Raw genomic sequence first — 18667 nt, 5'->3', positions numbered from 1 at the left:
ATTTACATAAAATGGACGTAACCCGACTAAAAGTACAGTCTAGCAGCTATTCGTGTAGGACTCTCAATGTTGCATTAACTTCATATGTTCAATGATGTTCGAAAATGCTAGCTTTGTATCAAACGTACTAAAACAATTCTAAAGTATTTTTTTTTCAAGTAACTAATTTCTCAGATTTCACACATAAAATTGACTATTACATGTAAATTTTTGGTCTCCAATTACACCATACACATTTTGAATAATAAATAAATGTAATAATAAATTACCAAAAATAGAAAAATAAAAATTCACATATGAAATTAATTTCATTAGAATTTTTATCTTTAGTTAACACAACCTTGCATCCCTGTTCGAGGGTATTTTAAAGAGATGATAAGTCGAGATGGATCCGTCTATATGGCTCACCAGATATTATATTTAACACATATTTAATGCTAGTTTTGTCTCAATATTTCTAGATACAAAATAAAAATCCATATAATCTGATCCACGGACTCGACATCACGTTTTGATACAAAACAAGAATGACTTCTCTCACAACATCATATGAAGAAAATTCAATGTTTGTTTATATAGCTCAGTCAAACCGTGTTGTCATCTCGTTAACACGCCCTATTCCTGGAATACCACAACGTTTTCTTACGGTATTCCTTCGCGTCACTGGGTAATGCACAGTAGCGAGGCGGGGCGGAGAGCTCAGTTATATTCCTTGAAACTAGTATGCAGGGAGAGCGGAATGCACGCGAGCACTACGCCAGGCGCGGTCGCTTGGCGTCGCGCTCTTCGCCGCTGCCGCCGCCGCCACCGCCGCCGCCACCTCCGCCCCCGCCGCCTTCCTCCTCCTCATCAGAGTCCCCGTCGTAATCCACCAGACCCTGTCACAACAAACAATTATAGAAAACCAGAACTAAATATACAGTTCGGTGCACTCAAATAGTCAATACCAGGAATTATATTTTGGCCATTCATGATAAACTGACATGGACAGGATATGTTGACTCAGAGAGTAATGTGTAAAATTACAAATAATAATCAATAACTGGTTTATTATATCTATTTAAACTCTTAAGTAATATTTCCAAATAAATATGTCCAAAAAAATATTTTTGCACTATGGTTCAGACTTAACAAAGCCATATGTGTATTAAATCCGTAATATGCTTATTTATTTGAACATACTATTCTCTTAATTGCAATGAAAATTATGCCCAAAGAAAAGTCTTGAAGTAACGACAATTTAAAGTAATAACTGTCTATTAAATTATAGCAAAGCTAAAGAAATATCTACCTAAATACATTTTTTTGGTCTTATTTTAATTAGAAATATATCATTGAAAAGAATAAAACATGTTTTATTAAATCTGCAAATAGACAATATTACAGCTTACCACCGTTAATAACTATATAAGATATCGGATGTGCATTGTAGTAAGTACTGATATGTCAATATTATAATTTATTTTAGAACATTACATCTTAGAGATAATAAAATGTCATAACTGAATAGGTTGCTCATAACCAATACCTCATTGATGAAACTGCCTAATTTAAGATTAATTCACAGTATTGTGGAGTACAAGGATGAAAATGTACTTTACATTTTAATTGTGTTACTCCACCACACCCAATATATCGGTAGATTTCATTAAGCCCTTTTTTAGTCACATGTAATAAGCCTTTTTTACATAAAGTTATAATTATAATGATACGAACAGAGGCATGCAAGAGGTATCATATACACCAAAGTAATTATATACTTTATTATTCATAAAATAAATTACAATATAAATAATATGATGGATAATAAATTAAATATGCCTATAACGTCATTTAGTTTAGTAAAATATAGTTCAGTTACGAAAATAACATAAAAATATCAGTAACAGTTATTAAATATAAACCAAATATAAATATATGTATATGATACTAAATTGGCAATAAAATAATTTATATAACATATATAAATGCAGTATATTATAGTCTAAAATCGTATCTAATTATAAAATGTTCACAATCCCTGATAATACATTAGACATAAATATATTATGTTCATTTTATATTGATGTATCCCAGCAAAGCAGGTACAGAGGATGTGAGGGAAATCAAAGTTTACCTTATTGAGTAATCTGGGCGAAGATACCTGAACATCAGTGTGCGTAGGCTTGCTGGCTGCAGTCGTGCTCAGTAACACTCTGCTCGGACCGTTTGCGTTTTCTGGACTTGAGCACACTTTCTTTTCCACAATTTTCCCTGAAATAACATTGAAATGTTGCGGTTTAATAAGCAAATTTCTCAAACTAATAAACTTTCTATGTTTATAAATATCTTGTTTATAGTGAGAAAATACAAATAATCAGTAATTACCTGTGAACTATTTTGGGCTACAAATGGCTATTATTACATTTTTTCATATATTTAGTTCATAGATGTACATATGTAATAGTAACAAAATATCTCAGGACAATTCACACCCCATCCCAAGTTAGTAGTTTAGTTAGTCCCAAGCTAAGCAGGGCTTGAGGTATAATTACTACAACTGATAAAAATACATACATATTATAAATAGAGAACACCAAGATCGATAAAATCATACTCAAGAATACGGAATAGGACAGAAGTACAACGCTAGATGCTACAATGAGCATTATATTTTATATTATTTAAGATTATTTAAGATGTATTATATAGTAAGGTCCCGGAGCCTGTAGAGAGATCTGTAGTACATATTTTGACCTAGTTCATTCAGATTCTCATAAGGAATAAATTGAAAGGTAACTTATGTACATTTTAAAATTCCTTGTGAACAGTAAAATAAAGGTTGCAACATGCTATGCATGCATGAAGGAAGACTACAGACCGAAGGGAGTTTTGTATACCCACTATCGTGGCAGATTTCCATAGTGATTGTAAGGACCACAAAGTCTATATTAATATAATATTATTTTCTATATAAGTTAGTCCTTAATGTATATATAATAACGGGCAATATTGTTATATAACAATATTAAATTGTCTGAAATAAATAAATAAAAAAGGCAATAATCACCGATGGCGTCTAGGGAGTGGTGCGTGTGAGCGTGCGCATGCGCGTGCGGTTGGGCGGCGTCGAGCGGCGCTTCGTCGTCCAACTCGTCCTCGTCATTGAACCACATCTCCTCCTCGTCGTCGGGCGCGCGCGCCTCGCGCCTATACCGCGTACGCAGCAATGACGGCACCACCGCCTCCGCCACACCCACACTGCCGCTAACTGGATGGCAACATACATATAATCCATCAACATTGTGAAGTATATCAACAAGCATTTACAACAGGTTCATCATATTCAAATTTAATTGCTAAAAATTTGTAAGTTATAAGAGGACTTACAATATAATAAGCGTACAAGTTTCGTTATTTTTCGTCATCGTTTTTGTTTGACTCTAAAACTAGAGTAATTTAAATACAAACCATTTACTTTAGTCTTTCTAGTGCAGAGCATTATAATCGTTTATGAATCAATAAACAAATGTAAACACTTTATTGATGTCTATACTGTGTACATTAAGCAATATGCAACTGCTTATATGATGGTTTGAGACTCAAACTATATTTAAGTATTTTGTCAAATATTTGCAAAATCTCACTGTACAGAGTTTCTTCATTTCTATCGTTAATATTTTTCTAAGAGTAAGTATATTTATTGTGAAGTCATGTATATCGATTTTACTGTATGTATATCGAATTTAGCTTTTTTTTTAATAATTGGTGATAACGCCATACAAACCTCTTTCTCTCTCTTTCGTTAATTTGTCCTGGTGCTGATCATACCGCATCTTTAAACTTCTGAATGTCTGTACGTATTCCACATCTTCTAAGATTTTCCCATAATTTTCCACAACATGCGAACAAAGTGACTTGATGTCTTCTAACTTGATAAATTCAAATAATTCTAATACAGCAGAGTCCAGTAAATTATATCTGCAATATAAAAAAGTCATATAAATATAATATATACAGTTATATAAATAAAATACCACATATACACATACGCAAGGCTCTGGAATCATGACAACTATTTGTATATCCATTATCAGATTAACAGAGATTTTTTCCACAATACCATAAGTCACTCCTTTTTTTATTGTTTGGTTATATTCAAAATAAGTCAACTCCAAGTCTATACAAATTTCATAGTGAGAACACTATTTTTAATAAATAAAAATCAACAGTAGAAACATATTGGGTTATTAAAAGTTAGTACAATGTAAATGTGTTAATTTAGATAAAAACTAATAAAAAGTAACTAACCTGCCATTGTTCCGCAGAAATGCATCAACAACGGGTGCAAAAAGATTTCCTTTTATGATGTACCTGTTATAATATTCATCTTTGAGCGCAATTATTTTCCTCATAAACCTAAGCGCGCCCAGCACCAGGAATGTGTGCGTGGATCGCATGAGCACAAGTATGCGGCGTAGAAGATCCTGAAATTTGTAAAGTATAATAATTTTAATAATAATCTATACATATAAATAAAATTGGAGTGTCTGTTTGTAATATTGAAATAACCGTCATTTACTACATGCATATGAGTATAAATACGGTACATACACCAAAATAATATTTTGTACAATTTTGTCTGTGTCTGTCGGTCTGTTTGTTCTGGGTAATCTCTGAAATGGCTGGACCGATTGTGACGGGACTTTTATTGGCAGGTAGCTGATGTGATAAGGAGTAATTTAGGCTACTTTTATTTTAGAAAACTTATCTGTTTTACTTTTTTGTTAAATTCCACGCGGACGAAGTCGCGGGTACAGCTGGTAATAAATATATTTATTATGGAAACAATGGCCTATTTGTTTTTTTTCTAATCTAATAGTAAAGTTCTTATGTTATATAATGTTTAGTAACAAATACACTAACAAAATGTTGTGTCATAGGAAGGTAATTTTTTTAAATCAATGAATAAGGTTTAATTTATTAAATAAGTGTTACTTCTGTTAATTGTATGTCCATGGTGTTCACGTGGAGGACGATAGATGACAATTGCAATTTTCCATCACTTGGGCCAATAGCTTATTTACCATTAGACAACATTTGAAAATAGAAAAGAAATTAAAATAATTTGTGCAATCATTGCATAGGAGCATAACATTTTAGTTCTTCGGAATAGTGTCATATAATAAAATATATAAATGTATACCTTATTCAATATGCAGGTCTTGATATGGTATGTATGATGTTCAACACAAAAAGATAGTAATTCCAAGACAAGTCCCAATAGTTGTACGGTGTGATAATCTTCCCTCAATGGTTTATCTCCTGTCGTATTTTCTAGTAATGGAGCTATAAAAATATATATAATGTCTAAGTGAATAGTTTGTATTGATTACTAGCGGTATTTCAAGGTTTTTCATTATTATCTCCATGGAAACCAGTCTTATTAACCTATTGTTTTTGACAGTTCTGAATTTCAACAGATTATAATAAATGGGTTAGCGAGTATATATAAACCATTTGAGAGTCGCAGATGTACACTTGTATGGTTTGCAACTGCAAATGTGAAATAACACTTAATTTATGCCGGAAACTACACAACTACTAAAATACTTATTTGTTGAGTTGTTGTAAGTTAGGAGTAAAATTTTCTTCAGTGCAAAGTACAAAGTATATTCCTACCTTTCATATCACAATCTATATACTCATACCAAACTGGTGCATTAAATTGCAATTCATTTAAATGAGGAGTAAATAAATAAAAATTAATTATAGAGTAGACTGACAGAAGATTGGAAAGTTTTCATAAAATTTAAGAAGCAAATTAAATAACAAGCCTAATATAAACATAATAAAATGTTTTACATGTACATAATTTTTAGTCCAAATATTAGCTAACATGTCCTTTATGTTATATTGAAGTAAAGAGAATATATAATATAATATGTCAAAGCATGCATAACCACAAGAAACATTAGAGTTCTAAATATTCATTTATTTTTATGTCTTTGATGAAATCTAAATAAATTAATACTTACACAATGTAGATACAACAAATATTCTATCATTTCTCAAATAATGTTTTTAAAAGATGGTACATACACACTCTTATATATTTATGTATTACAAACAACTACAATTTGTTATTACATTCTAAAGTTCTAAATTAGTAATAACCTTACCTATAAGGGTCTGTATACTGTGTTTATAGAAGAAATTAAGAAAATCTGCCTTTTCACTCTTGTTAACAGATGCAAGCATACTTTCAGGATCAAGGAGAATACGTAACACCCCCATCAGTTGTACTGCACCTCCAAGTTCAGGGTCACGGTCCCGAAGCATTTGCTCTATTACTATGTTTAGCAGCATATGTTCCTGAAAACATATATTGTATCATTTAATAATATCCGTCTATAATTATGAAAAAACCCATTCTTATTTTTTTCTAGTCCATAAAAAATACCAATTATATAATTGTATGGTTTGTTCATAGACCAAAAATTATTCTTTTTATTTTAAATACATTCTCATTCTTGAATAAATGCACATTTTTTTTTTTATTTTTTTAAAGACTACATAGTTTCCTAAAGTTTTTAAGGTTATAAATTATGCTTAAATAATAGTAATATTATTATTATATGAAAATAAACCTCTCAAGAGAATAAAGGTTTATTTACTTATGGAGATAAACCCTTGGTCTCATAAGGGTTTATCTCGAGCCTACTACTACATTTATCACTATGGCCAAGCAGATTAATATACAATCTTGATTGTAAATATAAATAGATTTTCCAAAATAAAAATTATTGTCTCTCTCATTATTACAGATTTACAACTAGGAGAAATATTTTTAGACCAAGCAGTAGGATACAATTGATAATCAAATAAAATTCGAATACTGACCTCTTCTGTGTTGTTAGCATGTTGTAATGTATAATCCCTCACAACAGAGGGTGAAAACTCCACTATATAAGTTAAAATATCTATAGATGCAGTCTTCGTCTTCTGATCATCTATACTTAGAGTTATCTCTAATGCTGGCAGAATGCCTAGTGAAACTAGGGTTTTATAAAATGTATCCTTATCTTGAGGTTGTAGATTTTGTGAAAAATTGCAAAATTCCTTTAAAAATAAAACTAAGTCACGTCTCTTTGTGTCTGGAGTTTTGTCATCCATAAGAAGTTTAAACAAATCAGTTAAAAATTTCTCATCTTCTTCTATAAGCTTCACTATTTCTACCTTATTGAAAAATATAAAACTAGATAATGTGCTAAGCAAATTATCCTCAAAAACTGTTGGTGTAGGCAAGACAATATCTTGAATATACTGTACTCTGTATGTTTGATGTATCTTCGCTAACAAATCTTGATTCTTAATAGGGATTGCCTCACGAAACTTTGCTAGTTCCCGAAGATATTCTCTGTGCTTTTTAGGTTGTGGCAAACTCGGGTCATACTCTAAACAGCCGACCACATCAAATATAGTGTCATCAGCAAACATTGTGTCAAAAAGCACATTTTTATTTAGAAGAAATATACTTTTGAAAATTTCATAAAGATGATGCAATCCTTCAATATTTTCTATATCTTCACACATATGAAATAGATTAAGTAATTTTTTTATATAATGCTGGCTTTCTAATGCAGCTGCAAGTTTGTCTTTGCGTGCAGGTGACACCAAGCAACTGTTGACAAGTTCACTGATGTCTTCTAGACGTCCCATCTCACATGTTGGCAACTCTACTGGCTGTACATTATCTGACATTTCATCAAATCTCTCATCTTCTGATTCTTCAACAATATCTTGTGTGATTTCAACTGATGGATCTTTCCCTTGCACCTAAAATTTTAAGATTTTGTTTGTATATTAATAATGCAATTCATATTTATAATTACAAATATAATATTCAGGTAAAAATTCACTGTAGTGTATAAAATCAACAAGTAGTTTGCTAATAATCTTAAAGTTGAATTAAGGGAATTCAACTTTAAGATTATTAGCAAACTCATTTCTTCTACACCACATTTCTATCAGAATGTAATAACCTCAAAATGTAGTAATAGAAAAATATGTAGTAGCAAATGTTAATCATTTATTAACTTATTACATAAATAATAATAGGAGAAAGATAAGTTGCATATACAATTAACAAATAATAGATAAAAAGATATTTATCCTTTTGAAAATTGTGAATGTTTCATAGTACAGTTTGTGAAAGAATAATATTTATATTTCACTTAAATATAAATTAGGTACATTAAATGAATAAATTGTAAGTGCAGTTAAAAGTATAAATATGGATTTTAAAGAATTAAGTAATCACCTGACATATCTTTTCCCAAACTTCATCACAGCCTGCTTTTTCTTGAAAACTTAGTGCTAAATCAAAGTTGTCACCTTCTGACCAAACTATAAGTGTGTCTTGTTGTTTTTGGTATGCTGTATCCTGTTGTATTTTGCTTTCCAGCAAAAGGGAACCATCAGATTCTGCCCTCACCAGCAGGGCAGTACCCTTCAATCTTTCCACACAACACGACGTAACGTGTCCCGTTCCTCTGTCATCCCATTGTCGGTCAGCGTTCAGAGCGTAAAGCTTTACCCTTCGTTTCGTGTCTGTCATGATAGTCAGCGCTCTAACGAGTATATTCAACAATTGAATCAATTATCAAGGCGCTAATCTATTGCACCCGAATAATAGATTATTTAACTCCCATTTGTATAAAATCATATGCACTTCTGAAACTAAAATTTATTTCATATGATCACACCGAATTCTTATTCACAATCCTAATTACGGTAATTACATTCGATCTTGTTTTATTTAATAAGTATCCATAACGACACAATAATGATAAAACGTCACCTGTAGTCAATGATTCAGAAGAATACTACCTGAATTTTAACACATTTATGTAAATAAATAATGATATTTATTGCAACAATGGAATTATCACTAAATTATCGAAAATCACAAACAAAACAATACAACTTGTACGCCTTTCACTACACACACAAAAACATTCAGAAATACAATATAAATAATTGCATTCCTAATCGTTATTAGTACATATTAAAAAAAATAGATATTTACCGGAATTAGCATTATACAATCGTCAAAATGACGTACCTTCAAAATAGTGTAACATCAAATATCGCCATATTGGATTCACAACAACGCTTCGAAAATGGGGTTTTCAAATTGAACAAAAAGGGCGCCTATTTTAAATTGCACTGAATTTGTTAAAAAATCACTATGTTACTAAACAAATTTTAGTCCTCTAAATCTCCATACGATTATTCTATCCATATAATAAGACAGATAAATCAATGGATTTATATATTTACAAAGCACAAGGAATATACTATAAATAATAATGTTAATCATAACAAATTTTTAGTAGGTAGGCTAACTACACGATACTTACTTTCTACTAACGTTCAGAAACATACATGATGTAGTGGCATTGACAGTACAATTCTGTAAAGACATAGTGATTACATACTCGGTAAAGTTAGTGATTCAGATACATTTTTTTTTTATTTTCTATGTATATCAGTGTACTGCCAAGACTCATTCATTATTATCATCAGCTGAAGTAATAACAAATATTGCTTTTAATGGAAAATGGTAACTGCGAATTAGATTTTTTTTTTATAAAAATCATATATTTGTGTTAATTACTATCATAACAGTTTCCTCATTCTCAATATTTCAAATAAATAGAGAATTGTATTTTTCAAAATTTTATGGAATATTTTCATTTTGCCATAACTTTCACCTTAAGTCGTCTTTTTAAATCAAATCGAAATAAATGGTAAAGTCATAATACCCAGTAATTTTATTGTCATGTCTTAAACTTCGTATAGGAAAATAAATTGTGTTTAAAACTGGCTATTAGATAAGTGTGTGTGTGATAAATGTATTACAATTGAAACAATTTTTAAATTTCTGTCAAGTTTATTTCTGAACGCAACCGCATTTTGGCTGCCATTTGCTTTCATCTGTCATTCTTTTAATGTTATTGGAATAAAATTATTTTGTTTTAGCATTTTCAGGCCAATTTATGTACAAAATAAGTTTCTATTCGTAATATTTACATTTAAAAATAGTTTCTATTAAATAAAAAGTTAAAATGTGCTGGAAATTATATAAATTATCATGTAAGAATTAAACAACATCAATGTTTTATTGTGAATGATTTTGTAAAGTATTAATTGAATTATCATACACGTATCTTGTTTAAATATACATGGTGGTCCCCTGTTACCCGAGACATGCAGTAAAAACAAAAAAAGTATGAATTATTACTCATTTGACAGATGTCACTATTTGTCATTGTAATACCTTGGTACCTACCTTATTAATATTTCTCACTCCAAAGGAAAATATTTATATTTTTGTTTTCAAATGTAATTAAGAAGTTAGTTATTTGTGAATAAAGGAAATAATTAATTATTTCAGTATGATACAGATAGCTCAAATTGATTTTGCAATATTAACTCTTAGCAGAATTTTTGTTACCTACAAGTTGTAAAATGAACACAGTATGTCTTATTTGAGTACATCGGAAAATGTGGGGTGAGTAACTGCGTAAACAAATTATAGTGTTAAGATATTTTGTTATTAGTCAGTATTCTACTTAACATTTATTTGATTCACTCTTAGAGTAAAGAGGTATGCCATATGAAAGGATTAAAAAAAATATATTATCAACAACAATGTGTTGTTTGATTTGTATAAAATTGTAGAAATATCTTACAATTTCTTATTATTGTATGATAAAATATGTTTAGCTTAGTATTAACTTTCCCAATGTTTCACTGTAACTCTTGCTATAAATATGCATCATGGAAGTATATACTTATTTTATCAAGAAAGCATAATATTAAGTACTATACAGTAAGTTAAAAATGATTTTCTAGTTAGATTGAAAGTCCAAATTCCATTTCTCTCTTTAATGTGTTACAACTTGTATTAACATTTATTTAAATATTTTTTCAGTAGAGATGATGATAAATGATCTTAAAAAAGAACATAGATATAATAATTGAAATAGATGATAAGTTCATTTAAGTATTCATTTTATAGTTTCAGTGGCATTCCCCAAAATATATCTGACGCAAGTTGCGCCTCGCAGTATAAAATGGCAGTGGAGGGCGTGTCAGGGGCTGATGTCAACATGTTCATACATGATAGTTCAGGAGATGAGCAAAATTATATAACTCATCTGAATGACAATTTCTTTCATACCAAATTTAAAATAGATCCCAACGAACTCTACACGTTCCATGACTCAGATGTCATAGCAGGTGAAATAACTGTAAGTCACACAGAAGATGCTTTTGTCTATTCAGATAATGTTGATGTTAAGAGTAAAGTAGTAGAAAGTCCGAGTAAAGAATTAGATCTCATAGATACACTTACAAATGGTGACATTAAACAAGAAATAAAGAGAGAGGTAGTTTCTAATGGTCACTATACATCAATTACAAAACCAGTTTTGACTGCTACTTATAAAGATAGTAAGACTACTAATACCAAAGTTCCAAAAACTAAAAGTCATAATCAGGCAATGAAAGAGCCTAGAGTAAATGCAGTTAGTGAAGTGCGCTGCCCAAGTGTTCACAGCCCAAAGGGTGGAAATGTAACTGCAGGACAAACTCCTTGTGTGAAAACCAGTATTAATAGTGTTAGTTCCAACAATGTTAAGACTGCATCTGCTCTAAAACAGACAGGAAATGAAACTTTTTTGGATGTTTATAAGAGAGAACAAGGTTTACTTGAGAATGGTCTTCCTGTTGTTAAGATTGAAGACTCAAAACCTGCAGCTAAAATTTCAGCTCCTGTTAAGAAAACACAATCAGGTATATATATTTTTTTAAAGTAAATAATTATTCTTAATTGTTTGAATGTCTTAGTACTTACAGTGGATAATCTTGCAATCAAGAGATACTCCCCTGTAATAAAATGTATACAGAAATATATTTAAGTATATATTAGAACACAAAACTGTTATTTTGAAATTAATATGTGTTTTATATGTTATATATATATATATATAGGTATTTGATAAATGTCTGAATGAAATTAAATAAAATTTTGTGTAATAAAGGTGTTCTTTAACCTGTTAACTGGGTAATTCTTTTTATAATTAGGCAGCATATAATGGGCACTGTCTCTCACTAGGATGTGTCAGTATGTCAGCACAATATAATTTAATGTATATATTTTTGATATTAAATATTCCACCCGCTCCAGGTTCCAGGGCGCAGCAGAAATTTAAAAAATGTAGGTATACATATTATGTCCTACACATACATAAAAGTTTGATGTTTGTCATATTTATATGTCCCGCTTGGTTAACAGGTTAAGAAAATCACCAAAGATAATTCATGAAATACTGTTTAAACTCAATATTCATTGCAAAAACAGAGAATTTACAATAGAGGTTCCCAAAAAAACTATAAATTATTTATAAAAAAATACATACTAATAAAATTTCTTTTTAAAGTTGCTGAAACCATATAGCATTTCAATGTGCAAATATTTAACAAAGTATTTAATTATCATAACAGGTAAAACGTCGCAATCAAAACCGCGGCGCGGTCGTGGACCCACGGTGCATGAGGCATTGCAACGGATACCACCGCAGCGAGCGGTGCCCGTACCCAATGGCACTTGGCACGCGCCAGGAGATGAATTGTTCACATGTGGCCCTCTTGACGGCCGCAGATCATATTACTGGCAATTGGACAGCAGTAGCAGTGATGATGATTACATGCCTGATTTTGGTATTTACTCCAATATTATAAGCAACTAAATATGATATTGTTTATTGACTTGTCACATCTTTCTCTGCATCACTCATGGTGGACTGGTAGATAACGTCGCAAGGTGTTAAGTCCGCCGTGTGCACTTTAATTTTGTGCATTGAAGTTAAATAAGTATATAATTAAAATACATATGTATATAGAATTATTTTCATCTTAGATATTGGGATGAATAATCATTCTCAAATATCAGTAGATTATTTCAATAATTTACTTATTTAATTTAGGAAGTGTAATGGTACAATTTTACAGATTACTGATCATATTGAATTGTCCTCTGCCAATTTCTGAATCTTCACAAATAGTATAAATTGCTTAATTTAATAATTTAAAAAGTAGTATGTTAATTGCCATATTCAATGCTCTGCTTAGTTTAATTATTTATTTTTATTATTGTGTTAGGCCAGTGGTCTGACCTAATTTATCTTTACTTGTGATGGACAATGGTCTGATCTTATTAATATATAATAACTTGTGATGGTAGATCCAGGGCGGGGACCAGTATGTGTCGAAGAGACTGCGGCGGAGAGTCGCAGCGCGCAACTGGCTTCGAGGAGGAGTGCACTACGTAGGCATGTGGCTCGTGTTAGCGCCGCACTTAATCTCACTCCAAACCATACACATCATCAAGCGCTTGTTTCCTCAATCAAGGTGAGTAGCTCTAAACCTATTCTACATGTGCCACTTAAGTAATCAGTGTACACATAGCTTCAAAGAAACAAAAATTGTGATATATGGCATGGCTTTTTGTGCTTTGTTCGAGTAGTTAGTGGTGATTTTTAAGTTAAATGATTTTCTGAACTAACAGTAGGTTGTCTTCTCATATACATGACATAAGTATACAGATACAGAATAGACATAGGTGTATTCTGATATTTTATTGTGTTTTCTTTAATAAATGTGTTGTTTACAGAAACAACTTAAAAAGCAGGGTACATCAAGTCATCTGCCAACTCACACAATCAATCACTTGTTAGCAATGCGTGGCATGCCATCATTACTGTCATTGCAAGAACGCAGGAAACTTAGGTAACATATATTTTTATATTAACGCTAAGTATTTTTTTGGGACTTGATCAGGTATATACAGTTAATTATTTTGAACTTATAAAATTTTCTACTGTCAGAAAGTCAGTTAGAACATTTAGTTCTCATATGTACTATGGTTTTATATTGTTATGATAATCAGGAGTAACAAGTATGTCATTAGAGAACAGAATAATCAATAAAAGTGCCTTTTTCTTGAAATATTTAATAGTATTTTATTAAAATTTATTTGATTCTCATAAATCTTGACTACCTCTTGACCATGAGAGCATGTTACTCTGCTTACATGGACAAGAGTTGTTACTCTGTCATGCTAATATGATTGCTGAAACAAATCCTTAATCTGTCACCCCATAAAAATGTAACATTTGTATAAAATATATTTATAGAGAAACTGGATGGTCTGGAGGCGAGAGTGCTACTGTTGACTACATAGCAGGAAATACGTGTGCAGAAGAGAGATGTACAGAACAGCCAGTACCGTGTGGACGGTATTGCTTAAAGCATGTGACGTTAGCACCTGAACAGCGGTTATATGCAGCGTGTGCAGCGGTGTTCGCAGGAGGGGCTCGCTGCAAGCAACCGCTGTTACCGCTGCAGGATCAGACGCCACTATGTCCAGAACATGCGTGGAAGAGAGTGCGTTTTCATATCTTAGAATTAACTAAGTAAATGAGTACATAGTTGGGCAAAGTGCAAGAATGAGTTCTATCTGAAGTATGCATGCACGAATAAGATTTTATTTGCATAAAAGTGTTATATTTATAAGCCATAAAATGCAGATCTTAATTTTACTAGGCTAAAATTTTTAATACTTTCATTACAAATATGTGGGCTACTCAATTATACTACTAATTCTACTACTACTACTAGGATAAAACAATAAAATAGGCCCGTATGTACATTATTCTGCAACCTAACTAGGCCGTATAGGAAACTATTATTTCATGCATTATTTTAGGATAACTACGATAAAATAAGCCGGGATTGTCGGCCGAAGAAGGCAGTCCGCAAGCGAGCGTGGGTGGCGCCGGTGAGGCCCCCGCGGCGCGCCAAGCGGCGCCGGCGGCCCGCGCGGCCCCGGGGCTCCCTGCCCGGCCCGGCGCCCCGCACGCCGCCCCGCACGCCGCCCCACACCCCGCACGGCCCGCCCGCGGCCCCGCCCCACCCCGACCACGCCCTATCAGGTACGCTCCGGTCATAAACTTCATATAAACATTATTTATACCTTTATATAGTAGGAGTGTTTGTTCATGTTGTTCTGATGTATAAGCTGTAAAGTTTCATCAAAATCCGTTTAGTACTTTTTGCGTGAAAGAGTAACAAACATACATCCATACTCACAAATTTTCGCGTTTATAATATTAATAATAATAAGATAATATTATATATATGCGCATGATCTTACCACGTTTTATTTACAATATCAGGAACTCTATATAAATATATAAAATATTGTTAGATTAGGTGATTTTTCCTATTTATATCAATTAATATAAGAACTTTTAAATAGGCATATTTTATTTTATGTTACCACTCATTCGGAATGCAGACTAAATAAGACAAGAAAATTGGATGTTCCTCTTTTGAATAAATATTGTTATGAGTGAATACACATTAACCAGTATTAGCTAAGCGACAATCAATATAGAAACAATCTTTGTACTGTCAGATAATATAGCGATTAATTAATATTGATTCTATCTAGATGGGAATTGTACTGATTTCAAACATATGAATGAAAGGCTAGTTAATTATTTCCTATAATCTTTATGCCATTTGAATGTTTTATGATTATTTATAAAGTGGGTATTTCTTACATTTCAGAGATAAACGTTTGTTCAAACTCGTCAACGTACGACAGTTCAGAGGATGCCGCTATGGGTGCACTGAGTGAGAATGAATACATTCCCGTGGCAAGCAACTCTCATGAATTAGGTATTATATAATTTTAATAACTACACTAGAACACTAATAACAGTTGAACATTTAACGCCACACTCCGAGATTTTTCGTAAATTATTGCTAATGAATATTTAGTTAAGTATCATTACATCGGTTAATCAGCCAATCTTCCTAAAGCAAAAGCCATGGAATATAAGATTTAAGTCAAGGCAAATGGTCTTTTAATACGATAATCATAGGTAAACAAATATATTTTTTACTTATCATGTTAATATATAAAAGTACTTGCTTCCGTAATTATATCATTATGTTTTATAATTTTAGAAGTGGAAGTAGAACAAGTGCCGCACGACGACATTCTGGATCCCGCCGTTCTCAGCCAGATTCCAGATGAAGCATTCACAGAGTTTTTTAATCAAGGTAATGTCGACTTAGGCACAGCTAGGCTGTAATAAATGGACTACTTGTGTCCAAATGAAATTTATAAACAAGTGTTCATAGCCCCTTCTGATTTATAGGCTATATTACTGTAAACATTTTCAACAAAGTTCGTTCAGTAGTTTTTGCGTAAAAGAGTACAAATATCTCCATTCATCTATACTCACAATCTTTCGCATTTACAATATTAGTAAGATTGATACTCGTATATTTGATGGTCTCGGTGGTCTAACTATGTAACACGCTGCTTTACTATATCGATGATTGGTTTAATGGCTGGTTTAATTCCCGGCCGATGTACCATTTGTATTCATGACTTTGATATGATAGTTTGTATTGTTGGCTGTTTCATTTGTATTATTTTGTATGTATCCACAAAAAAATACATATCTAAATATTTATATTGGTTGTCTAATACCTATAACACAAGCTCAGCTTCAAGCAAACCATCATACTTATTGATACAAATGTTTGTATTGAACCCGCAATGATCGGAACTAAAGCGGTGTGCTAAACCGCTAGATCACCATGGCCGTCGAATGTACATTTTATATCAGGTTTCAATGTGTACGTTTGTTCTAGCTGAGGGCGGGGCCCCGTTCGCGGAGAGCTCGGAGTTAGCGGCGGCGTTGGAGGCCGTACTGGACGAACGCGCGCTCGACTCCATCGCGGACTGCGTGTTTACCGCGCACCCCGGTCACCCCACACGACCCTCACAACACGCGCACAACGCCACTAGCACTAAGGTATCTTTATAAACATTTATCTCGAAATTTACCGACAAAAGACCGCATTGAAATATCTTATTTTCATATAGGAACCAGCATTCTTTTTTATGGTTAATTATTTATATTATTTTTTAAATATGTTTTTAGTGTACAATAATTTGAGGCAGACATTATTTAACTCCTAGATTTATTTCAATTAAAGTGCTCACGGGTGATCGCCCGGTCCCAACGTGTAAATTTACTTTCGTTATGGAGTGACCCAACGATAGATATGCGGTCTTTAACGTGATACAGGTGAAGGTTTCACCTGTCTAAATAATGTAAAACTTTAATTACCAAAATAGCGGTAATATTGACTTTTTTATTATATATTTCTACGAAATAGAAAAGACAGAGCTAGTATTATAAGAGACATTAAATTATTGGGTATGGATAAATCATAGTTCTCATAAATGACAACGCCTAAGAGGTTTGTCGGGAGTTACAATGTATTTGTTGTTTAATTTGGGTATTATATGCGTGGCTCACAATTTTTTTTGTTATAGTCCCAAAAGAAGAATAGTGTTATAAACCTTTATTGACTGTATGATAATCTCTTGTCTATGTCTAATGTCTCTTTCATTATTGCACACGGGAACAATCACGAAAATGGCTTTCGATTTATCATATATACTTAGTTTTAAATTCTTAAAATTCTGCTGTATGCATGTGAATATAAAACCGAAATTTAAAACTAAGTTGTGGAGTAAATATAAAAGTATAACTTTTGTTCCAGATACAAGTTCCAACTTCAGTGCCCATGGATCCGTCATCAAGCACACCATCATAACATTGTAATTTTATATATATAATTATTTTAAGCTAAACTAAACTTTGTACTATATAATACTTAGGAACAAATTCGACATTTTTAGTCTCAAGAGTTGAAATATTTTTTTTCTTCATGCTTTAAGTTTTGTGTGATTCTGTAGAGACGGTTGCAATATGGATGGTGCGTTCGTGATTATAAGATTGCATGGGAATGCCGTGAGAGTGATGTACATAGGTTGTTTTAAACCAAATTAGGTTATAGAACTTCGTTCCTACCAATATTACCGTTTCCAGTACAACAAAGGCTTCAAAATGTACAGAGCAATATTTGTATAGAGCATGTAGTTTACTTGTATGATCATGTTAATACAAGAAAAAGACGACAAACTTGTATAAAACAGGATGCTTGCACAACATGTATACTACATGTCTTTTGTAATGTATGTTGGTGGGAAGGAGAGTTATATACAGGTTTGTGCACATTGTCAAGTAGGTACGTCAGAAAGAACAAAGTAATGTAAGTATGTTTTAAAGCAATAAATGACTGGGCTATGCGGAAATGATGTCTGCCGAAATTGTACATAATTGTTTTTTGGACAACTAATAATTATTATAGTACAATATTAGATCCAATTACTAATCCATTATATATTTTATTTACGGCAAAACTACCTACCAGTCTTTGTGTGTATTAACTTCGCCTTTTATTGCTATACAATTTAAAAAAATATATTGAAGAAGATTTTCAGAATGAGTAAGTGCAGACACGTATTATCCAATATCTGCTAATTCTGCATTCAATTTAACAAATTTTCTATGTAACATCTCTGTATAAAAAGAATAATCACGAAAGTAGCTTACTTGTAGTAATTTCACGTGGTCTGAGTTCTGAATCCTTGCTGGTACCAATAGAATATTGAACATTGGTA

At 32.1% G+C, this 18667-nt stretch overlaps 2 protein-coding genes across 4 annotated transcripts; one reads left to right on the top strand and one right to left on the bottom strand.

Annotated features, from left to right (window-relative positions):
• Positions 1–9167, bottom strand: LOC131847799 (serine/threonine-protein phosphatase 4 regulatory subunit 3). 3 transcript variants are annotated; one of them, XM_059197452.1, is made up of 10 exons: positions 9107–9167; positions 8303–8721; positions 6883–7818; positions 6162–6354; positions 5186–5328; positions 4291–4466; positions 3767–3960; positions 3050–3250; positions 2117–2253; positions 1–878 (listed from the first exon to the last, which is right to left on the bottom strand). In XM_059197452.1, exons 2-10 carry the CDS (start codon positions 8597–8599, stop codon positions 753–755), a joined length of 2403 nt encoding a protein of 800 aa, XP_059053435.1. In that variant the 5' UTR covers positions 8600–8721; positions 9107–9167; the 3' UTR covers positions 1–752. The 3 variants fall into 3 exon arrangements, with proteins under 3 accessions (XP_059053435.1, XP_059053433.1, XP_059053436.1); XM_059197450.1 differs by having other exon boundaries at positions 9071–9130; XM_059197453.1 differs by having other exon boundaries at positions 2144–2253; positions 9071–9130.
• A 905-nt stretch (positions 9168–10072) lies between these two features.
• On the top strand, positions 10073–18140 carry LOC131847655 (uncharacterized). Its single transcript, XM_059197276.1, has 12 exons — positions 10073–10140; positions 10442–10558; positions 11069–11844; positions 12556–12771; positions 13295–13461; positions 13724–13839; positions 14247–14496; positions 14819–15044; positions 15685–15795; positions 16087–16182; positions 16783–16946; positions 17704–18140. Exons 2-12 carry the CDS (start codon positions 10527–10529, stop codon positions 17755–17757), a joined length of 2208 nt encoding a protein of 735 aa, XP_059053259.1. The 5' UTR covers positions 10073–10140; positions 10442–10526; the 3' UTR covers positions 17758–18140.
• The last annotated feature ends 527 nt before the right edge of the window (positions 18141–18667 follow it).

The sequence above is a fragment of the Achroia grisella genome, unplaced genomic scaffold, assembly GCF_030625045.1.
Source record: "Achroia grisella isolate CSIRO2021 unplaced genomic scaffold, CSIRO_AGI_Agris_v1 utg540, whole genome shotgun sequence".
Classification (NCBI taxonomy): domain Eukaryota; kingdom Metazoa; phylum Arthropoda; class Insecta; order Lepidoptera; family Pyralidae; genus Achroia; species Achroia grisella.
Note: the sequence above shows the minus strand (reverse complement) of the source record. Positions and strands in the feature narration are given on the sequence as shown.